Source organism: Nerophis ophidion, linkage group LG12 (genome assembly GCF_033978795.1).
Source record: "Nerophis ophidion isolate RoL-2023_Sa linkage group LG12, RoL_Noph_v1.0, whole genome shotgun sequence".
NCBI lineage: Eukaryota > Metazoa > Chordata > Actinopteri > Syngnathiformes > Syngnathidae > Nerophis > Nerophis ophidion.
This window is the reverse complement of record NC_084622.1, coordinates 18,475,591-18,500,430: the sequence shown is the minus strand read 5'-3', so window position 1 is coordinate 18,500,430 and position 24,840 is coordinate 18,475,591. Positions and strand designations below refer to the sequence as shown.

The 24,840-nt window shown below is 39.5% G+C and overlaps 1 protein-coding gene across 2 annotated transcripts; it reads right to left on the bottom strand.

Moving 5' to 3' along the window:
• Positions 1-500: 500 nt before the first annotated feature.
• On the bottom strand, positions 501-20,987 carry rlig1 (RNA 5'-phosphate and 3'-OH ligase 1). Of its 2 annotated transcripts, XM_061916983.1 has the most exons (7): positions 20,537-20,987; positions 17,077-17,194; positions 16,904-16,999; positions 15,238-15,354; positions 7,103-7,300; positions 2,707-2,876; positions 501-2,647 (listed from the first exon to the last, which is right to left on the bottom strand). In XM_061916983.1, exons 1-7 carry the CDS (start codon positions 20,624-20,626, stop codon positions 2,447-2,449), a joined length of 990 nt encoding a protein of 329 aa, XP_061772967.1. In that variant the 5' UTR covers positions 20,627-20,987; the 3' UTR covers positions 501-2,446. The 2 variants fall into 2 exon arrangements, 1 of the variants encoding a protein (XP_061772967.1); XR_009808983.1 differs by lacking the exons at positions 501-2,647; positions 2,707-2,876; positions 15,238-15,354; ... (1 more) ...; positions 17,077-17,194; positions 20,537-20,987 and adding an exon at positions 9,500-15,217 and having other exon boundaries at positions 7,163-7,300.
• Between the last annotated feature and the right edge of the window lie 3,853 nt (positions 20,988-24,840).

Below are 24,840 nucleotides of genomic sequence, written 5' to 3'. Positions count from 1 at the left end.
TAAAGTCATTTTGATCCCCAAAAATACAATATACTACCCAGGAGTAAGAGCCATAACGATTTCTGATGTATTTGAAGAATCATGGTTGAATAACGTCACAAAACATGTTTACGTTCCAGTCTGCAAAAAGGTGTACATTGCTCTACTTGACACCACAATGTGTGTGCAGTTGTCAAAACAAGGTGCTGCCAGACTGTAAGTATTGCCTGTTTCAAGTTAGCGCATCACAACCTGCACATTTTCCAAAGCAAACACCCATCCATCTTCTTTGAGCATTCCTTCTAAGCTTGAACATTACCCAGGTTGGATGAGACAACAACAGGGCTGGAATGCATCTGTAGATTGAAGATATTTGTCTTCATCAAAGGACAGCAGAGAAAAGCTGGACTTACCTTGAGATAAATTGAGGCCAGAGCAGTTACAGAGGTTATCCAGAGTAAAAGATGACTCTAGACAATGTAATGTTTAGTTCTGCAAAAGAATCACAAAAGGGTCGTTGCTTACTTTGAAGTCGATGTACTTTGCTGAATACAAAATACGCTTTATTTCACATGGTAACCAACGTCAATAAGGTGGAACAAGCTCGTGTCACATTTGTTTACTGCAAACTAAAAACTGGAATATACTCTTGCATCACCTCGCTTGCGTCCCCTCTGACAGCATCTTGTTTGAGTTCATGTTCTTCTGTGAGGGGATGGCACCGGACTTGTAATTCTCTGTCCAAACACTGAGGGGCAGTGTCTCCTGAAGGAGCAACCGCAGCTGGCGTAGACATCTGTGTGAAGCACAACCTCCACATCTTTGTCTAAACTAGAATGAATCCTTCAAAATCATCAGTTGGCTTTTTAATTGACCTTTTACTTATAAGCTAAAGCAAAATACCTTGGTGAAGATGGACTGTGCTACTTTCAACGAGTCGAGGCAGAGTCGCTATTACCGTAATTCCTTGAATTGCTGCCGGGTATATAGTATGCGCCTGCCTAGAATTACTGCCAGGTCAAACATTGTTTCACAAAATAATTAGCGCATGCTTAGCATTACCGTCGGCTCAGGATTAAGGGCGGGTCAAACTTTTTTAGCGAAATATTATTTTTATTAGCGCATGTTTAGAATTTCCGCCTGGTCAAACTCGTCACGTCACGAGTGAAACTTCACCTGTCATCATTTTCAGAATGGAGGCTGATTTCAATAATTTGAAATCGCATAAAGGGAAGAATATTAAGAGCTATTCAGTAGGATTTAAGGTCCAAGCTATTAAATATGCTAAAAAGAACAGTAAGCAGCTATGTTTTATTAATATACCGTAGCTGCGTGTGTCAAATATGAGTCATTTAATGACTCCCGCCTCCTGGTGGTGAGGGCGCTATTGATCCTTCTTGCGACTACTCAGCTGCAGAAGAAGTGACGACAAGCAGCAAGAGTGAGCAGCGATTGTTTATTTTTTCCTCTCGCTTGCACTTTTAACATGGAGGATTACATATCTAAAATAAAACAGTTTTTTAAACTGGACTTTTAATCAAAGCAGGAGGTAATAAAGGATGATCTCCATCGAGACAGAGAGATTTTTAAAACTGAAGAAATATAAGGAAGACTTCTATAAACAAGTCATCGATGCTTTTGATCAGAAGGAGCTGCGCATGGACTTCATTTATAAGTAAAAGGTATGACCATAATAACGTTTTTTTTTATTAAATATGCTTTTCATGATGTATCCTTACATCACACTCAAATGTATAAGCGCAGGCCTAAATTTACCGCATGCCTTTGGTAAGTGACGGAGTGAGAAGAGGTTTTAAAATAATTAGCGAATGCTTGCCTTTACTGCATGCCTTTGGTATACGCCGGAGTGAGAAGAGGTTTTAAATTAATTAGCGCCCCGGCGGCAATTCAGGGAAATACGTTATTTGCATCTCGGCCGTTGGAGACTCTTGAGCTATCATGTCATTCAAAATACACAAACATGTTCAAAAACTATTGTAAGTGAACAACATGGTCGACATTGAATGAGAAGTGTGGTGTGTGAGAGGAAAAGACCTTTGTGCACCAGGAAGAATATGTGCCGGAATTGAACCTGCTCTAAAGTTACTTGACACAAGAGATACACCAGGCTTAAAAGCCAAGTTTTAAGTGAAATGTGGTCCACATTTTGAAATAAAAGACTCCTATTCAGCAGAAATTGAACCGTCTTTGGCATTGGTGGAGTTTCTAAACACATTTTTGAACCTATGACTCAAGGTAACAGATGTACGGTGGCACCAAAACACTAAAATGCTACAATCACATGAACCATTTGATACTTCGTACACAGTGTTTAGCATCTGTTATTTGGACCTGAGCAGATCAGGCCCTTAGACTTCCTATTTGTAGGTATTTATTATTTGGCCAAAACGCTGCACGCTGGGCTAATAACGGGAAGCTAGAAGTGCTTGGCTGACTTTGAAAAAGTTCAAGTAGTGGACTGGATTTCCTGGTCAAAGTGGACGTCGTGCAGGCGGCTGAAACAACGTCCGTACATGCGTGAAAATGATACAAACAGACTCTTGCTATTGTCGTCCAACGTTGTCCCACTGACACCAACCACGACTGGCTTGTTGCCCAGGTGAGTGCCCTCTGCCGGCCACTCCAGGCCCAGGTGATGGCGGTGAAGCTGTGAAACAAAAACATCTTCCATTACGAGGAATATCAACTATTGCAGAAATATCTTACCTTGAAGAGTGAGCCACCAGCACAGTGCCACACAATTCCCTCAATCCGACCCTCAGAATCTCCCCGAAACCACGAGTAGAGCTGTTGGAAGTCCACTGGAGGAGGGTTTCTGATGCAGATGCTCCCATGGGACACCAGAAAGTGGATGGGCTGCTTTTTAGAGCCCATGCCTGTTGTCAGCATGGAAAAGCAATTGACAATGTAACAGCAGAACAAACTGGAATATTTACTCTTTGGACCCAAATATGGAACTAAAAACAAGTCATGAACTAAATTAGGTCATGAAATGACAGATGTACTGGACAGGAGGCTGTGCCGGATAGTTGAACCTTGGATTCAGGAGAAGCAGTGTGGTTTGCAAGCTGGTAGTGGAACTGTGGACCAACTTTATACTCTCGGCAGTCCTTGATGGGAGTTTGCCGAACTAGTCGATAAGTGCTTTGTGGATTAGAGAAAGCATTTGACCATATCGCTCAAGAAGTCCTGTGGAGAATGCTCAAAGAATATGGGGAATCGGGCTGCTCCCTGTATGATCAGTGTCAGAGATTGATAAGTTGGACTCCGCCAGGGCTGCCCTTTGTCACCGATTCTGTTTACAACTTTTATGGACAGAATTTGTAAGTGCAGTCAGGGCTTTGAGGGGATCCGGTTTGGTGGCTGTAGGATTCGGTCTCTGCTTTTTGCAGCTAATATGGTCTTGCTGGCTTCATCTGGCAAGGATCTCCAGCTTCCACTGGAACGGTTCACACCTTATTGTGAAGCGACCGGTATGAAAATCAGCCCTTCCAAGTCCGATTCCATGGGTCTTACCCAGAAATGAGTGGAGTGCCTTCTCTGGGATGGGGAGTAGAGGTTGCCCCAAGTGGAGGAGATCAACAGGCAGATCGGTGCAGCGTCTGCAGTGATGCGAACCTTGTATCCGTCTTGGTGAAAAAGGAACTAGGCTCTCAATTTACCGGTCGATCTACGTCTTTATCCTCACCTATGGTCATGAGCTTTGGGTTGTGCCTAAATAGACAGGATCACGAGTACAAGCGGCCAATTGAGTTTCCTCCGTCTGGTGGCGGAGCTCTCCCTTAGAGATAGGTTGAGAAGCTCTGTCCATCGGGTGGAGCGCCACTGCTCATCCACATTGAGAGGAGCTGGGAATTTGGTCAGAATACCTGTGCGGGGAGGTGTTTAAGGCACATCCGACAGGTAGGAAACCACAGGGAAGACCCAGGACACGGTGGAAAGACTGTCTCCCTGGTGGCCTGCGAATGCCTCAGGATTGGTTTGCTGGTCAATTACCACAGATTTCATTTAAAAGTAATATGCGCACAGCATCAATAAATAGGGCCAAATTCAAACTATTTTCCACACTCATGGTTTAAAAAAAAAAACTATAACCAACAGAGTCAACACACGGTCACAGATAAAACACATCCGGCTCATTAAACTTTGGGAACATTATAAAACATGCATGTGTGATTTAAAATTTCACATCTAAAATCCATTACATTACATTATGGGTAGTATGCAAACTCTCTCCACACTTACTGATGTTTGGCACATTTTAGCTGTTTGATATTTATGACAGATTACAAAACTTGTCATTTGTCAGAGAAGCAAACAAGGTAGGAGTCAAACTTTCACGTACTCTTAATATTCAATGCTTTATCATTTATACAAAATGGTTTCATTTTGTACAAATGGTCTGGGTGAACTTGCTTGAATTGCATGTTTTACTTGTTATGTATATGTTTTTCGCTAGTTAGCAAGATGGATCAAAAACTTACTGGCGTATTTGTATTCATTTTTTGCGAAATGTCAGAAATGAGACAAAACACAACAGTAGATTTCCGGGGTGATCTGGATCACTGTAACAGTTCAATTAATTTGATGATTAGGGACCGAATGTCCCTTTGGGACAGAGGACCATATTATATTTCTAAGGTTTTATTATTATTATTCCGCCGCCTCTTCGAGGTGTAATTTGACCCCCTTAACATGCTTCAAAACTCACCAAATTTTACAAACATCAGGACTGGCGAAAATTGCCATCTAATAAAAAAAACAAACCCCAAAATTCAAAATTGCGCTCTAGCGCCCCCTAGGAATAAAACACAGACAAAACTGCTCCTAGGAAGAAAACACAGACAAAACTGCTAGTAACTTCCGGTAGGAATGTCGTAGAGACATGAAACAAAAACCTCTATGTAGGTCTCACTTAGACCTACATTTCATTAATTGACATCCTTAAGCAAAAATCCACAGGAAGTTGGCAATTACCCCTTCAAAACAAAAGTTTTGTAAAAACCCATCACCTTTTTTTTTTAAACATTATCTCCGAGCGCGTTTGTTGTGTCGGCTTCAAACTCACACAGGAGAGAGATTGAACCCTTCTGATTAAAAGTTGCGCAAAGAGTTTTTCTAACTGCTCCGGTTTTGATTTTACAAGCCTTCAAAGAACTGCTGCGCTGATGCTGCTACGCTGATGCTGCTGCGCTGCTGCCGTCTCAAGATGGCCGCTTAAAAGCAGGAAGCACCAGCGTGACCACACAATGCAGAGAAGGTAGGTACTGTGCGGGTAAAGATATGTTGACTGGGTGAAAGAAGGAGGCACCAGTTTGACTTAAGAATACAGAGAAGGTAGGTAATGTGCAGGTAAAGATATGTTGAATGGGTAAAGGCAGGAAACACCAGCAAAAGTCGGTCCCGTCCATCGCTGCTTGCAGCTTTAAATTTGAATTGTTGTTACCTAAAATAATTATGTACATAGTGAAGGCCAGACGTGTGTTGTCTCTCAGAGCTCTAACTCCACTTCCTTCATGTTTTCAGAAGGTTCATCTTTATTGCACCCTAGCTGTCATCAACACACCTGTCGATGACGGTGCCAAGCTAGCTAGCCATTGATGCTGCTTGCTAGCTGGCAGCACAAGGGGCACTTGTGTGTGTGCGGTCCTCAGGAGCATGACTTGATTTAACTTTGACTTAAGTTGAAAAACGTATTCGGTTGTTACCATTTAGTGGTCAATTGTATGGTATATGTACCGTACTGTGCAATCTACTATTAAAAGAGTCAATCAATCAATCAAAGAGCCAGCTAGCAGCTGTGACTTTGTATGGTTGTCTTCAATGCCGCTTCGATTGCAACCTTAAAACATTGACATTACCGTAATTCCTTGAGTTGCCACCGGGTATATAGTATGCTCCTGCCTAGAATTACAGCCGGGTCAAACTCGTTTCGCAAAATAATTAGTGCATGCTTAGCATTACCGCCGGCTCAGGATTAACGCCGGGTCAAACTCGTTTCGCAAAATAATATTTTTATTAGCGCATGTCTAGAATTTCCGCCGGGTCAAACTCGTTTCGCCAAATTAGCATATGCCTAAAATTTCCGCCGGGTCAAACTCGTCACATCACGAGTGACACTTCACCTGTCATTTTCAAAATGGAGAAGGCTGATTTCAATCATTTGAAATCGCATAAAGGGAAGAAGATTAAGAGCTATTCAGTGGGACTTAAGGTCCAAGCTATCAAATATGCTAAAAAGAACAGTAAGCAGCTATGTTTTATTAATATACCGTAGCTGCATGTGTCAAAAATTACTCATTAAATGGCTCCCGCCTCCTGGTGGTAGAGGGCGCTAGTGATCCTTTTTGCGACTACTCGGCTGCAGAAGAAGTGACAACAAGCAGCAACAGTGAGCAGCGATCGTTTATTTTTTCCTCTCGCTTGCACTTTTAACATGGAGGATTACATATCTAAAATAAAACAGTTTTCTAAACTGGACTTTCAATCGAAGCAGGAGGTAATAAAGGAAGATCTCCATTGAGACAGGGAGATTTTTAAAACTGAAGAACGATAAGGAAGACTTCTATAAACAAGTTATTGATGCTTTTGATCAGAAGGACCGGCGCATGGACTTAATTTGTAAGTAAAGGTAAATCCATAATAACGTTTTTTTAATTAAATGTGCTTTTTATGATGGTATCCTTACATCACACTCAAATTTATAAGTGCAGGCCTAAATTTACTGCATGCCTTTGGTAAGCGCCAGAGTGTGAAGAGGTTTTAAAATAATTATCGCATGCTTGCCTTTACCGCATGGCTTTGGTAAACGCCGGAGTGAGAAGAGGTTTTAAATTAATTAACGCCCCGGCGGCAATTCAAGGAAATACGGTATATTGAGTTCTTTTCACAGCTTGATTGAAAAACCCAGCTATTGAACCACACCAAACAGTCAAACTGTGCAGCGTTATCAATCAGTAAACCACATTTCAACAACACAATTAATTGTTCCACTCTAGCCGAATCATTTGAATCATAACCACAAAACGTCTGAACAGGAAAGGAGGAACAGCCCCATATCTGCTAATAAATCAATCAATCAATCAATACTGGATCATATTACCATAAGGGTTTCCGTTGACGTTGGTTCCAATCAGCTCCAGAGTTTGTTCTAGCAGATCAGCCAATGGGAGTGCAACGATTTCCAATGTGTCTTCGTTGTTGAGGACGGGTCTGAGGACCAGAGCTGACCCAACGCTGGAGTCCACCACAGAGGAGTGCCAGCAGTACTGCTTGTTGTCGTCCTCCACCGGAACCCAGCCTGGACGTTCACAGGGATCATTTTGTTACCAATCAATCAAACTGTATGTATAGAGCACTTCTGATGCAGAAGCAAGTGGCAACACCAAAAACTACATCAAATAACATCAACAATAAATACAAGAGGAGAAAACCAGCATACACACAGCACTATTGATAATAACACAACATAGCATGGCACTGAGAATAGAGGAAAAACACCACCATTGAGGCATTCACTTTGGAGAATAACTGAAATTAAAATTTGTTAAACTCAATTCAAATAAAAACATTTAAAAAAAACATACTTAAACATGTACATGTAAAAATAAAATATACATTATACCAGGGGTGCCCACACTTTTTCTGCAGGCGAGCTTCTTTTCAATTGATCAAGTGGAAGGTATCTACCTCATTCATATATATCATTCATATTCATTTATTCATGAAAGAAAGGTTAACAAGTTAAAGGTGTTTAATAATAATACAAGCATGTTTAACATTAATTTATTTCATGAAGACAAGAATACAAATTGGTGCATCACCTGATTGTGATGACTTGCATTGATTGGAATCAGACAGTAGTGATGATAACCTCCACATTTTCAAATGGAGGAGAAAAACAAAGTCCTCCTTTCTGTCCAATACCACATGAAAGTGCTTGCTTTTTGCCATCTAATTTGTCCAGCTGCCAAACTCCTTTTCATATACTTTACAATAAATACATTGGCGGAAAACTCTGTAGCCTGCTAGCTTGTGCACGCCAGCTTGCTGAGACTTATTTTGTTAGCGTAGGCAGGAAAAAGCAGCGCTTTTATTGTGAAGACTGGAACTTTAGATGTTTGACGGCAAGCGCGAGAGTCTGTTGAAATAAAGCGATTCTCGCCTTCCTGTCAGTCGCTTTTTCTTAATAATAAAGTGGCAGCAGCCAGCGTCATCTCACAAGACCCTTGGGTGCCGTGAATGTCAATCAAGTGACCAAAGTCACGTCTTGGTGAAGATTGATGACCACTCATTTTAGCTCTATTTTTTTAATGCCTGGCTGGCAATCGACTGACACACCCAATATGGCCACACCGAGTGTGTGTGTGACAATCACTGGTACTTCAACTAGTACTTAACCATCGGCCACTAGCTCGCCATCCATGTATGGGGCACCCCTGAATTATACATTAATAAATTAAATAAATACAAATTAAGAACCTATAAGAGTTTGACATGATCAGTAAAAAGCTTGATGAAAAGTGTGGGTGTATAACATTTAAAACATTAAAAAACTAAAATAGGGATATGTCTGTGCAGTCTTGGCAGTCTCTGGCAGATTGCACCACAGGTGGGGGCATAGTGCCTGCTAAATGCCGCCTCACTGTGGGTCTTTGTTCTGGTATTTGGTCAAAGTAAAAGTTTGGTGCCAGGGGACATCAAGATCTGCGAGGACTGATACGGTAAAAGTATGTCAGATAGATTTAAAAGTAATACAACAACTTTAAAGCGGACAGGGAGCCAATGCTTTAAAACTGGTGTAATGTGCTCCCGCACTCTGGTCCTCGTCAGCACGAGTGCAGTTTTGTAATAATTGGAGACTTCTAATATTCTTAATATTTATAGAGCAGAGCACTACAATAGTCGAAACTACAGAAAATGGAAGCAAGCATTCTTTTATCTGCAGTTGCAGCTTTTGTCGTCTGTCATTCACAAAGATGCCTTGTCTCAGAATAAATGCTTTTCTTTATTTTACTTTTAGAGGTTATTTTGTGATTTGTTGGAGCACAGGATGCGTGAGTAGTAAGTAAGTAAGTGAGTGAGTAAATGTTATTTTAAAGGACATACAAGATCTTGTGAACAAGTTTACAGAAACAGCTAATCAGTTCAGCCACAAAATAAACATCAAGAAGACGAAATGCTTGTACCAGCCACCCAAGTATGAGCCCACATCATTCCACACAGGGGAGGTCTGTGTCATGGGAGACCCACTTGTGCAATGCCGAACATAAAGTACCTCGGAAGCACAGAGACAGAAAATGCCAAGCTTGAAGATGAGATCAGACTCAGGATGGGGAGAGCGAGTGCTGTGTTTGGGAAATTAAGGGAAAGACTCTGGAACAACAGGCATGTCTCTATTTGCATCAAGGGCAAAGTGTACAGAGCAACTGTGCTAGCTACACTTTTGTACGGTGCTGAAACTTGGAGCATCTACAGGTTGCAAGTCAGAAAACCTCACCCCTACATGATGCACCACCTTCGGACCATCATGGATATATCCTGGACAGACAAAATCCCGAACACAGAGGTCCTAAAACGTGCTGGACTGCTATCGATGGATGACATCTTAACCCAAACAAACCTGAGATGGGTCAGGCAGGTAGAGAGAATGAGCGGCTCCCTCGCCATCTGTTCTACTCACAGTTGGAGGAAGGGAAACGAAACAAATGAGCATTCGACTTTTTTTTTTTTTTTTTTTTTTAACATATTTGAAAAGGAGTGAGAAGTTGTTTTTTTTACATATTTGAAAAGGAGTGAGAAGAAGTATACACTTATTTAATCCCACCCCTTTTCTTTAAATCATAAATTACTCTGAGCTCGAACTTCCTTGTTCACTCTATGTACAAACTTAATGAGCTTGTATATAAATAAATGATAAATATATACATACATATGCACACTACACACATTAGCCACACCGTTACCACAAGTGCTCATGGAAATAGTATCATGAAAAAAAACAAAAAAAAAGAGCAGTATCAGTGCCTCAATGGGCAGCCCCTAACTCTTTTGTGACACAAGAAACCCAATATCAAAGCCCTTCTTCATCTCTGTACCTCTGGAATACCATGTACCTAAACTTCTTTTTAAACTGGTTTATGTTTGGACATTGCTTTAACTCCACATTCAAACCATTCCATAGTTTCACTCCACAGACTGAAATACAAAAACTTTTGATGGTCGTTCTACAACTAAGCATTTTGAAATTAAAATTTCCCCTTAAATTATAATCCCCCTCTCGTGTGCTGAACAATTTTTGAATGCTTCCTGGGAGTTTATTTATTTTGGCTTTATACATTATTTGTGCAGTTTGATACAAAATAATATCATTAAATTCCAATATTTTTGACTGTAAGAATAGTGAATGAGTATGGTCCAGATATCCCACATTGTTGATGATACGTACAGCTCTTTTCTGAAGTATAGTTATTGAGTTTAATGAGCTTTTATAATTATTCCCCCAGACTTCCACACAGTAGGTTAAATATGGTAAAACTAATGAACAGTAGAGAATGTGGAGTGATTTGTGATCAAGAACCTGCTTTGCTTTATTTATTACTGAGATGCTTCTTGACAGCTTAGACTGTACATGTTTTATATGTGGTTTCCAGTTAATTTGATAGTCAATTGTAACTCCAAGGAATTTTATTTCAAAAACCCTTTCAATATCCACCCCATCTATTTGTATCTGTACCCTTGTTTCACGTGTCCTCTTTCCAAACAGCATTAACTTAGTCTTAGTCAGGTTTAATGACAATTTATTATAGTCAAACCAAGCTTTTAGTTTACTCATTTCTTCCATAATGACTTCCTGTAATTGATTTAAATCATCCCCTGAACAAAAAATATTAGTGTCATCAGCAAATAACACTAATTTCAATAATGTAGACACTTTACAGATATCATTGATATACAGGATGAACAATTTTGGCCCCAACACTGACCCCTGGGGGACACCACAAGCAACGTCCAAACACGATGAACAGCAATTCCCCAACTTCACAAACTGTTGTCTCTTATTTAAGTAACTTTTAAGCCAGTCTAGTACAACTCCCCTGATTCCATACTTTTCCATTTTATTGATTAATATATCATGGATAATTGTGTCAAATGCTTTTTTTAGATCAATAAATATTCCCATTGCATATTGTTTCTTGTCTATGGCATTTGTGATTTCCTCTATTGTTTCAATGATTGCCATTGATGTAGATCTGTTTGATCTAAACCCATATTGACAGTCAGGGAGTAAATTATGTTTTTCTATAAATGCATCTAACCTGTTATTGAATAGTTTTTCTAATATTTTAGAGAATTGTGGAAGTAAAGAGACGGGTCTATAGTTTGTGAAGTGATGTTTGCTCCCAGTTTTTAACAGAGGTATAACTTTAGCTATTTTCATTTCATTCGGAAATGTGCCGGTTTGAAATTACAGATTACAGATATATGTTAATGGTTTTGATATTCCTGTAATGACATTTTTCACCAATGCCATACTAATGTCATTGCAGTCTGTGGACATTTTGTTCTTACATTTGTTTACAATATCCAACACTTCTTCTTCACCCACTGCATTTAAAAACATAGAATTGAGATTTATCTCCAACAATCCCTCCATATTTTTACCAGTTGTCCGTGGATCTGGGATTTTTGCTGCAAGTTCGGGTCCAATACTTACAAAGAATTTATTGAAGGCATTAGCTACATCTTCAATATTATCATTTTCTTTACCATCATTCATGAAATACGTTGGATAGTTATTTGAAGAGGTACTGTTTCTTATAATACTGTTTAATAAATTCCATATTCCTTTGATATTATTTTTATTATCATCTAGTAATTTCTTATAATAATCCCTCTTATTTGACCTCATAATATTAGTTAACTTGTTTTTATATGTTTTATATTTATTTTCTGCTTCTTTTGTTTTCAATCTTATAAATTCCCTGTAAAGAGTGTTTTTCTTTTTACAAGCATTTTGCAATCCCTTTGTGATCCAAGGACAATTCGTATACTTTCCTTTGCTGATGCATTCTTTTATTGGGCAATTTTTATCATATACTGACCTAAATATTCTCAAAAATATATTGTAAGCACTAGTAACATCACCATTTTCATAAATTACATCCCAATTCTGCTCCAGTAAATGATGTTTAAATGAACTAATGGATTCCTCTGATCTCGTTCTTCTGTATTGGGTTGACTTTTCTAATTTTTTTGTCCTGTAGTTACCATCAAATATCAGAAAAACTGGGAGGTGGTCAGTGATATCTTTGATCAATAGCCCACTTGCGGTCTTATTTTCAATATCGTTGGTAAATATGTTGTCGATTAGAGCGGCAGAGTGGGATGAAATTCGACTAGGTCTGGTGATTTTGGGATATAAACTTATACTGTACATTGTGTCAATGAAATTAACTATATCGTTATTTTTACTGGGATTTAAAAGGTCGATATTAAAGTCTCCACAAATGAAGACAGCTTTATTAACATTACTCTTTTTTGAAAACAGGCATTCCATCCAGTCTGTAAAATGTGCAATGCTTGCACCTGGTGATCTGTATATACAACTAATAATGAAATTTCTACTTTTTTCCATACAAATTTCAACCGTTAGACATTCAAGTAGGTTATCAACCACAGTTGTCATATCATCCAGACGTTTGAATCTCAAGGTGCTATCCACATAGATTGCCACCCCTCCACCCCCCTTGTTTTGTCTATTTATATTAATAAAGTCATAACCATCCAGTTCAAAATCTGACACGTTTTCACTGTTAATCCAAGTTTCAGATACTGCAATTATGTTAAATGGTTGTGAAAATGTGTGTAAATAGTCCTCGATGTCCTTGAAATTCCTATTTAAGCTTCTACTATTAAAATGGATAATTGATAATTTGCCTTTAGTAATAATATTCTGGTTGTACTGTTCATTGGTATAGTAGCAGCAGTTCTCATTGATATTGAGGAGGAAATTATTGTCCGGGTCTACATCCTGTTCCATGTCTTGTAGGTGGTGCTCAGTGTATTGGGATGCTTTCAACTGTACATTGTCATATTCATTTATCAACTGAATGATGTGGCTCGTGTCATGGGTTGCATCTTGCGTATTGTCAATGTGTGTCATGATTGTGTTTAGTTGCTTTTTCCTTACAGTCCAGTTCAAACGTCATATTCGTTCAGATCTTCCATGTTTCTAATCACCAGCACTTTGGCGTTCTCCGGAGTACCGTTGAGTTTGATGATTACTTTACAGTTCCCTGTCCAAGTTTGTAGAATGTTCTTCTCTCTCCTCATTTGGCGTGCTTTTCGAGCTATATCAGCACTTCGTTTGGTCAAATGGTCGTTCATGTAAACGTTTGTTCCTTTTAGCTTCCTTCCCTGTTTTAGCAACGCGATCTTGTGCTTCCTGTTTACAAACCTCAGGATAACGCTCGGCTTGTCGTTTGTCCCTCTCCTGGGCAAAAGGTGACATGCTTCGATGCTGTTACAGTCCAGTTGTATATCCTTGGACTGCATGAAGACCGCTACCTGTCGCTCAATTGAAATGACATCCAACTCCGCCGGCTCCCCTCCATTTGCTGGGGTTACAGCTCGTGCGTAAGACCGGGGTTTGATGCTAAGTCCGGTGATGATCACGTCATTGATCCGTGTACACTGCTCAAAATCAGCAACTCTGTTCTCCAGAATTGCAATTTTCTTGTCTTTCTCCGAATTGTCAGCTCTTATCTGATCCAGCTGCACAACAAGGGCCATGATTGTTTTCTGCTGCTCCTTGATTGTAGCAACTTCCTCGATCAGAGTATCGATCGCTTTTTTAAGTTCCTTGGGCGCCATCTCGTCTTTTCAGAGGGAGGTCAAGGCTAAGGTACAAGGACACCGTTAAACGGAATTTGAGGGAACTGAAGATCGACACTGCAACCTTGCAGCTGAAAGAAAAAGACAGGGCTGAGTGGAGGTCTATGATCCGACCTAAATGAAACAGTCATTGTCGCGCTCGACAGACTGCTATGATGATGATGACATTTTATTTTTAAAGCGCTTTTCACAGATAAGATCACAAAGCGCAGGTGAAGTAAATGAAAACAACAGGTGCAACATCATGAAAAGGATACAAAGTGGATTAAAATTGATGGTTAAAAGGTGCATGAACTAAAAGCTTTCCTAATAAGAGAAGTTTTCAAAGATCACGGAAGGACTGGTGCAAGTTGTTCCAGAGTCTTGGAGATCTAGACTGGAATTCCAGGTCTCCACAGGTTTTAAAATGAGTTTTTGGGATCTTTAGAAGACCCTGGCCTGAAAGCCCTGAAGAGTAGGGACATAATAAGTCAGTGATGTAGTGAGGGGCCCCACAGTGCAACTGAAGAATAGGTGCATAATAAGTCAGTGATGTAGTGAGGGGTCCCACCATGCAACTGAAGAGTACGGACATAATAAGTCAGTGAGTAGTGAGGGGCCTCACCATGCAACTGAAGAGTAGGGACATAATAGGTCAGTGAGTAGTGAGGGGGCCCCACCATGCAACGCACGGAAAGTCAGGACTAAAATCTTAAACTCAACGCGGGAATTTGACTGGAAACCAATGGAGACTGGATCAATTATGATATGGACTGTTCTGGGTGGACCGGTCTAAAGCCTGACAGCTGCATTTTGTAGCGTCTGAAGTCTCTTTAGAATTATTTCTGAGGCGATAAAAAATAGTTTTTGGTCAGTTGACGACAGAGACCCCCCAAAGACTTGGACTGATCCAACACAACCCTGAGGTTTCTGAGGCTGCTTATAACAGATGCACCCAGAGCCACCAGGGACTTCTTGATCGGGGGGATCTTTTTATCGGGAGCAATTATCAGAGTTTTTTCGTTAGCTCTGATTTCCACAGGATGCAAAACGTACACGCCACAGAACGTCACCACCGTCTGGCATTCGGCAATCTCCACCGTCGTTACATGCGCTCTGAATACGCACTGCTGATTGGCTGCAACTGCTCTGTGTACAACCAATCAGATGGTTTTGTGTGTGGGACAATGCTGAATGCTGCAGAGATGTACTGACAGAGGCAGAGGCAGAGGCAGAACAAAGCGGAGCAGCTTTTGTTAAGACTTTAGTTTAGGTGGTGGCTCTTTCCTCTTTCCTAGCACCAACACTGACATGTATCACTAATGACAGTCTTTCACTATAACAGATATCACATCAGCAGACCTGGAATATGACCATATTCGTCAGGAACGGGGTGTCCATTGTGATGTTTCACCCTGTGAGCCGGGGTCCACGTGTCTGGAACAGTCTTAAAGTCTTCCTCTACGTTCCATGTGAAACCTGAACAGGAATAGAGAAAACCGAAAAGCTTGCCGTAAATGTTGGACTGTTGCACAAATACAAATCCACATGCAAAATACAGCTTGGGGAAATGAGGAATATAATTCAATTGAAAAGACGTACACAAAAAGTACGCAAAGCTGACGTCAGGGTCTCTGCAGCTTCCAACATGTCAAATTTAAGACTTTTTTTAAGACCATCTTGAAAATAATATAAGACTATTTCACATCCATAAGGACAACAAACACAAGGACAAAGTCAAACCAGAGGTCCAGAATGAATTTTAAGTATATGAATTAATTCACTGCACTTTCACATTGGAAAACAAAATGGTTCAACTACCGTATTTTCCGCACCATAAGGCACACTTAAAAACCTCAAATTTTCTCAAAAGCTGACAGTGCGCCTTATAATCCGGTGCGCCTTATATATGGACAAATATTGAGCCACAACAGGTCTCGCAACTACGGTAAGCAGCCGCTGACTTAATTTTCCCCCGTGGAAGAAGAAGTCTACGGTCTGCAGGCGCTGACTTTATTTTCCCCGTAGAAGAACAAGTGCTCTTTTTTATCTACAATAAGCAGCCGTCGACTTATTTTTCCCTCTTGGAAGAAAAAGGGCGCGGTGCATGCTGGGATATATGACTGCGGGAGGCGTGCCGTTTCTGTGTGTTTATGTAAAGACCTCAAAATGTCTCCTAATAAGAGACACGCTTACGACGCAGAGTTTAAACTCAAGGCGATCAGTCACACAGTAGAAGACGGGAATAGAGCAGCAGCGAGAGAATTTAACACTGACTCCTTTAATGACGACTTCGACGAATACGGCATGTTGGATGCCGTATTCGCCCAACTGTTTGATTCGAACACTGAAGAAGAATTTGAGGGATTTGTGGATGAGGAATAACTTAATAAAGTGAGCTTTACATGTTTATTTTGTGTGACATTATCGTTTGAGCAACGTTGAGTTATTGATATATTATTGCATTGCGCTATTTCCAGTGTTACTATATTGTGATTGCACTAACGTTTGATTTACCGTAACAGTATCGGACTGTTTTTTACGTGTTTATTGAATCGGGGAAAACAATAAAACAGCTGTTTATTCATTTTGGGAGTGAACGGAGTTGTCAGAACGCTGCTTTGTAATCTATTAATAAAGTTTGACTGACCTATATGACTGTTTTGTTGACATTCCCTTTAGCGCAGCTCCATCTAAAAGGAACTTATACTATCCTTTCTGACCAAAAAATGGACAAACTCATAAAAATATCTTATTGGATTTTTTTTGTAAATTTAAATACTTCAAATCTTTAAGGAGCTTCAGACCTATGGATATTATAATACGTTTTTATTATTTTTGTATGTCTTTTAAGTTTCATGCATTTTTTACAGGAAAAAATAAACTATTTTTAGTATGTGAAAAACACAAAAAATACAGCAGTTATCAAAAATGTGATGCGAAGTGGTCAACCTTTAAATTTAACTGACTTGTCGAAGATGGAAAAAATTTAAACAACAAGATCAGCAATAAACATTTGCTACATTACCTTTGGAGCTCCTGTGAGAGTACTGGTATTTCTTAAATCTTTTCTCTGCTTGTTTGTTGGGTCTCCTGTCAAGTCGAGCCCACAGGTGAGGTTTCCCTTAAAGGAGGGTTTAAAGAAAAAAGCGTTAACTTCTAGCAGAACGCTGCAAGAACATAAAGGTGTATCGTTCTCACCTTTGTAGAGGCTCACATAGCAGCAGGTGCCGTCCAGCTTCTCTGTGGCGACAGCACAGCTCAGGTCAGCTTCCAACACTGCAGGGTTGACCATTGCAGTGGCCACGACGTGAAATGGCTGAAAAACAACAGACACAGACAGATGAGATGCGGACTCAAGCCAGTCATGAAGGAAACAAGCCAAGATTGAGGATCATTGACACTAGAAGACAAACGTGAATAAGGATCACCTTCCAAACAACATAGCACAAATGCATAGCTCAGATTTAACCACAGCAACTGCGGCAAAAGCCGCGACTGCCCTTGTGACTTGCCGTAATGCCCTCATAATCATTAACTTTAGAATTTAATGCCAGCAACACGTGACAAAGAAGTTGGGAAAGGTGACGATAAATACTGATAAAGTTGAGGAATGCTCATCAAACACTTATTTGGAACATCCCACAGGTGTGCAGGCTAATTGGGAACAAGTGGGTGCCATGATTGGCTATAAAAACAGCTTCCCAAAAAATGCTCAGTCTTTCACAAAAAAAGGATGGGGCGAGGTACACCTCTTTGTCCACAACTGCGTGAGCAAATAGTCAAACAGTTTAAGAACAACCTTTCTCAAAGTGCAATTGCAAGAAATTTAGGGGATTTCAACATCTACGGTCCATAATATCATCAAAAGGTTCAGAGAATCTGGAGAAATCACTTCACGTAAGCGGCAGGGCCGGAAACCAACATTGAATGACCGTGACCTTCGATTCCTCAGACGTCACTGTATCAAAAACCGCCATCAATCTCTAAAGGATATCACCACATGGGCTCAGGAACACTTCAGAAAACCACTGTCACTAAATACAGTTCATCACTACATCTGTAAATGCAAGTAAAGCTCTACTTTGCAAAGCGAAAGCAATTTCTCAACAACATCCAGAAACGGCGCCGGCTTCTCTGGGCCCGAGATCATCTGAAATGGACTGATGAAAAGTGGAAAAGTGTTCTGTGGTCTGACGAGTCCACATTTCAAATAGGTTTTGGAAATATTCGACATTGTGTCATCCGGACCAAAGGGGAAGCGAAACATCCAGACTGTTATCGACGCGAAGTTCAAAAGCCAGCATGTGTGACGGTATGGGGGTGCATTAGTGCCCAAGGCATAGGTAACTTACACATCTGTGAAGGCACCATTAATGCTGAAAGGTACATACAGCTTTAGCAACAACGTATGCTGCCATCTAAATGCAGTCTTTTTCATGGGCGCCCCTGCTTATTTCAGCAAGACATTGCCAAGCCACATTCAGCACATTACAAAAGTGTGGCTTCGTAAAAACAAAAGAGTGCGTGTACGTTACTGGCCCGCCTGCAGTCCAGACCTGTCTCCCATCGAAAATGTGTAGCGCATTATGAAGCGTAAAATACGACAGCGGAGACCCCGGACTGTTGAACGACTGAAGCTCTACATAAAACAAGAATGGGATAGAATTCCACTTTCAAAGCTTCAACAATTAGTTTCCTCAGTTCCCAAACGTTTATTGAGTTTTGTTAAAAGAAAAGGTGATGTAACACAGTGGTGAACATGCCCTTTCCCAACTACTTTGGCACGTGTTGCAGCCATGAAATTCTAAGTTAATTATTTGCGGAAAAAAAATAAAGTTTATGACTTTGAACATCAAATATCTTGTATTTGTAGTGCATTCAACTGAATATGGGTTGAAAGGGATTTGCTAATCATTGTATTCTGTTTATATTTACATCTAACACAATTTCCCAACTCATATGGAAACGGGGTTTGTACTATGAGGAGTTTTATTGTACATCCATAAACAAGCTTATTGGTGTGTCTAGTGGGGCAGGCGAATGTTAAGTCGGAGAAAATGCAGTCGTTTATCAATTATTTAATGTTTCTCTTCGGCCTGGTAGCAAATGCGTCACGGACCGGTGGTTGTGGACCACTGCCCTAAAATATGAACCCTCCTTTAAGCCAACACTTGCCTTGGCCTTAAAAAGTTTGAGGCCTTCAAACAATAAAATATATTCCCACAGTGTTATGATTTAAATCAAGGGTAGGGAATCTATGGCGCGCGAGCCAGATGTGGCTCTTTTGATGACTGCATCTGGCTCTAGGATAAATCTGAGCTGACATTGCTTAACACGATAAATAATGAATAATTCCACTTGTAATCACAGTGTTAAAAATAACGTTCAAAATATAAAACATTGTCATGCATTTTTATGTTCAAGAAGTTGGTAAGAAGTCATTTATTTGTTATTGGTTATGATGGGGCTTGCCCTCCAGGGGGTTCTTCAGACCACCAAGAACTGACATGAGAGCCTGTTTCAGGGTTACAATATTGTTTTATTTTTCAATAAGTCTCTCAGTTGCTTTCCAGCAATTGCCTTTTTCTCTTTCGTTCTCGCTCTGTTTTCTAGCCCCAAGCCCGTCTCTCCTCCTGGCTGCTGCTTATAACATAGCGACAGGTGATCAAATAAAAAGGCCCAGGTGGGCGACCTACGCACCTGTCGCTGATTTCGAGGCCGGTACTGGCAATACCCCGCTTTGCTGCAGGCCACGCCCCCTCTGCAGTTAGCTTCAAAATAACAATGTTAATACAAAGAATAACAGACCTCTCTAGAAATGTTGGTCTTTTTTAAAAATGCACGCGTTTTGTTGTGTTCAGTGTTAAAAAAAATATTACATGGCTCTTAAGGAAATACATTTTAAAATCTTTGGCTTCTTGGCTCTCTCAGCCAAAAAGGTTCCCGACCCCTGATTTAAATTGTCAAAAATGGCAGACCCCTTCATGCATCCACCTATTTCCTACCGCTTGTCCCCTTTGTGTTCGCGGTTGGGTGCTGGAGCCTTTCTCAGCAGCATTCGGGCGGAAAGCGGTGTACACCCTTGACAAGTCGCCACCTCATCACAGGGCCAACACGGATAGACAGACAACATTCACACTCACATTCACACACTCGGGACAATTTTAGTGTTTTATGCAGTCAACATTTAATTAAAGGTCTGGTTTTGGAATGCATAGTAATAGAAAAGTGCATGGGGCGGCGTAGCTCGGTTGGTAGAGCGGCTGTGCCAGCAACTTGAGGGCTGCAGGTTCGATTCCCGCTTCCGTCATCCTAGTCACTGCCGTTGTGTCCTTGAGCAAGACACTTTACCCACCTGCTCCCAGTGCCACCCACACTGGTTTAAAAAAAATGTAACTTAGATATTGGGTTTCACTATGTAAAGCGCTTTGAGTCACTAGAGAAAAGCGCTATATAAATATAATTCACTTCACTTAAAGCCAACAACGTCATAGTAACAACAATAGAAGAACTAACATGTATTTAAAAGCTGCTTTCACAGACACAAGTTCTTCACAACACAGTTAAAACATCAGTAATTAAATGCCACTATGATTATACAACATAAATATACAACACGGGCAGTAGAACATGAAAGAATAGATGAGATTTAAATCACCTGACAGTCACGTTTTCTAGAAGCTTCTTCCTTCACTTCTGTCATAAAAACACAGGACACTTTCTGCTGCACCGAGCCCACACGCCGCATGTCTGATGTATAATAACAGCCAGGTGTGTAATATAAAAGTATATAATAACAGCCAGGTGTGTAATATTATATATTAATAACCTCAGTGTCGAATAGTTTAACAATAAATAAGAACGTGTCGGGATTTATGTTGTGACGTTGATTTCCGGACACGTGACCCACTTCTTCTTCTTCTACGGTTCCTTAAGGTTGAGCCACTGCTTCTCTGACGACCATTGGCCGCCCGGGGTGTTGCATTGAGAGAGCACAGCGGACGCAAACCCCGACAGTGTTGTGTGTCCACTTGTAAATAATGCAGACGAGATGTGTTGGCTGAATTCTCAACGTTTACTCACACAGCGTGCTCATAACCACATTCTTGCTGCCGGCATGGCGACATACAATACAACAGCGTTTCCCGTGTCTACCGCGCATGCTCGTTATTACTGTTGCATGTTGGGTAGTGTAGTTCTTATGTTCCTAGCTCAGGGTCACCAACGCGTCGCCCGTAAGGAGTCGCCCGCTGGCCTGTTCTAAAAATAGCCCAAATAGCAGCACTTACCAGTGAGCTGCCTCTATTTTTTAAATTGTATTTATTTACTAGCAAGCTGGTCTCGCTTTGCTCGAGATTTTTAATTCTAAGAGAGACAAAACTCAAATAGAATTTGAAAATCCAAGAAAATATTTTAAAGACTTGGTCTTCACTTGTTTAAATAAATAATTTTTTTTTTTTTTACTTTGCTTCTTATAACTTTTAGAAAAACAAATGTTGAGAAAAAATACAAGCTTAAAAATGATTTTAGGATTTTTAAACACATAATCCTTTTTACCTTTTATTTATTTTATTTTTTTGTAAAGAATAATAAATACATTTTAATTTAATTCTTCATTTTAGCTTCTGTTTTTTCGACGAAGAATATTTGTGAAATATTTCTTCAAACTTATCATGATTAAAATGAAAAAAAATATATTCTGCCAAATCTAGAAAATCTATAGATTCAAATTTAAATCTGATTTCAAAGTCTTTTGAATTTCTTTTCAAATTTTTGTTCTGGAAAATTTAGAAGAAATAATGATTTGTCTTTGTTAGATTCCAGAAAACACAGAGTGAGATATTCTACCTCTTGTGCAAAACACAAATGCATAAATAACTTAACACATTAAAATGACTAGTAAAACATTTAAAAACACAACAACCAACTTCTAAAACATTACAAATGACTCTAAAACACATAAAATGACTCCGAAGAGGTGCACAGTGACATCTAAAACGTAAATTACTCCTAAAACACATAATAAGACTCCTAAAACACATAAAGATTCCTAAAACACGTTAAAAAAAACTCCTAAAACACGTGACAACACTTCAAAACATTAAAAATGACTCTAAAACACATAAAATGACTCCGAAGAGGTGCACAGTGACATCTCAAATGTAAATTACTCCTAAAACTCGTGACAACACTTCTAAAACATTAAAAATACTCTAAAACACATAAAATGACTCCAAAGAGGTGCACAGTGACATTTAAAACGTAAATTACTCCTAAAACACATAATAAGACTCTTAAAACACATAAAGACTCCTAAAATAAGTTAAAAAAAAACTCCTAAAACACGTGACAACACTTCAAAACATTAAAAATGACTCTAAAACACATAAAATTACTCCGAAGAGGTGCACAGTGACATCTAAAATGTAAAATACTCCTAAAACACGTGACAACACTTCTAAAACATTAAAAATACTTTAAAACACATAAAATGACTCCGAAGAGGTGCACAGTGACATTTAAACCTAAATTACTCCCAAAACACGTGACAACACTCCTAAAACACATAATAAGACTCCTAAAACACATAAAGACTCCTAAAACACGTAAAAAATACTCCTAAAAACACATAAAAAGACTCCTAAAACAAATTAAAAACAGAATGAGGTGTTTTCATCCTTTGCGAGCACATACACTTGTTGGCCTTGTAGGTGAACAGTGAACCTGAATGGAAGACCTGAAGGATAAAAGAATTCACGGGTGTGCATCATCAGTAGTGTTCCTCTGGGTCACTGGGTGTTTGGGCCTTTAACACTATACACCCTCTCCAGAGGCGGCCAGCTACAGGAAGATCAGACCTGAGCTTGCGACCCAAGTCCAATTAGCCATGAGAGTCACCTTGTTGGCAGACACATCAGGGGACTATGCATGGCAGGGGCGTCCGGTTCCCTGAGTCAGATTTGGTCTGCCTGACTGCATACCTCCTGATGCACTAGTTGGGGGCCCAATTGGGGTCTTTCCTCTTCAGACACAGCCATCGGCTGCTATTTTCTGCTGCTTCAGATGCGGTTTTGATTGCTGTACGCAGGCACTGGCCCCTGACTCCCAAGTCCCTCAGTAGTTTTGTGGTAGAGGTTCCCACGAAGCCTCTGCACCCAACCTCCACAATGCGGACTTCAGTGTTCCAGCCACGATTTGAGTTTCCGCGGCCAGCTCGGAATACCGCAAAAAGCGGCTTGGAGTTCCACGCTGTCTTACCACGATAGGCCTTTACGCTGACAGTATGCTCAAGTTGCCCCTTACCAGTCTTACAGAGGAGTTCAAGTGTGCCGAAACACGACTGCAGTTGACCTTGAGTGAATCCACAGATCCAGCGGTTAGGGAAAATGCACCAACATTGGGTCCAATTTGTTATTTATTCTAACAAAGTGCAGATTGGATTTTAACCTATTTAAAACATGTCATCAAAATCCTAAAATTAATATTAATCAGGAAAAATTACTAATGATGTTCCATAAATTCTTTTTTGAATTTTTTCAAAAAGATTCAAATTAGCTAGTTTTTCTCTTCATTGTTTCGGTTGAATTTTGAATTTTAAAGAATCGGAATTGAAGATAAACTATGTTTCAAAATTTAATTTAAATTTTTTTCCTGTTTTCTCCTCGTTTAGACCGTTCAGTTGAGTGTTTTTTTCATCATTTATTCTCTACAAAAACCTTTTCGTAAAAGGAAAGAAAATGTATGACGGAATGACAGACAGAAATACCCATTTTTTTATATATATAGATTTATTTATTAAAGGTAAATTGAGCAAATTGGCTATTTCTGGCAATTTATTTAAGTGTGTATCAAACTGGTAGCCCTTCGCATTAATCAATACCCAAGAAGTAGCTCTTGGTTTCAAAAAGGTCGGTGACCCCTGCTCTAGATCAACATTAGGGAAAAAAAAACGGAAAAAACACAAAATATGCAATATTTTCACCCAATAACCTTTTTAGGTGGAATATTTGAGATTATATAATAATTGGAGCCTTAATTTTGGATTTTGATTCAATATTATTTTTTGAGCAATGACACTTAAAAACAAATCACACTAAAGTAATTGGGGATCCAAAAGTGTCCTACTTATTAAAGTGTTAAAAAATAATTTATCCTTTTTTTTTTACTGTTTACTTTTAGCACAATAATCTCGAGAACAATTTCAAATATATCCGTCAATTTTAAGTTTTATTGTTATGTTTTTTGTTTGTTTGTTTTAGGCCTTTATTTTGAAAAAAAAAAAAAAAAAAAACTCAGTTTCTATATGGCATAACACAAAAAATGCAACATTTTGTGGAATATTTAATGTGACGTAATTGAAGCCTTGAATAGGTCAATAATTCAAAATGACATTGATTTTGATTCATTATTATTTTTTGAGCAATGACACTTAAAAACAAATCACACTAAAATAATTGGGGATCCAAAAGTGTCTTACTTATTAAAGTGTTAAAAAATAAATTATCCTTTTTTTTTACTGTTTACTTTTAGCACAAAAATCTCAAGATCAACTTCAGATATATCCATCAATTTTAAGTTTTATTGTTGTTTATGTTTTTGTTTGTTTGTTTTAGGCCTTTCTTTTGAAAAAAAAAACTCAGTTTCTAAATGGCAAAACACAAAATATGCAACATTTTGTGGAATATTTAATGTGACGTAATTGAAGCCTTGAATAGGTCAATAATTCAAAATGACATTGATTTTAAATGATAAATGATAAATGGGTTGTACTTGTATAGCGCTTTTCTACCTTCAAGGTACTCAAAGCGCTTTGACACTACTTCCACATTTACCCATTCACACACACATTCACACACTGATGGAGGGAGCTGACATGCAAGGCGCCAACCAGCACCCATCAGGAGCAAGGGTGAAGTGTCTTGCTCAGGACACAACGGACGTGACGAGGTTGGTTCTAGGTGG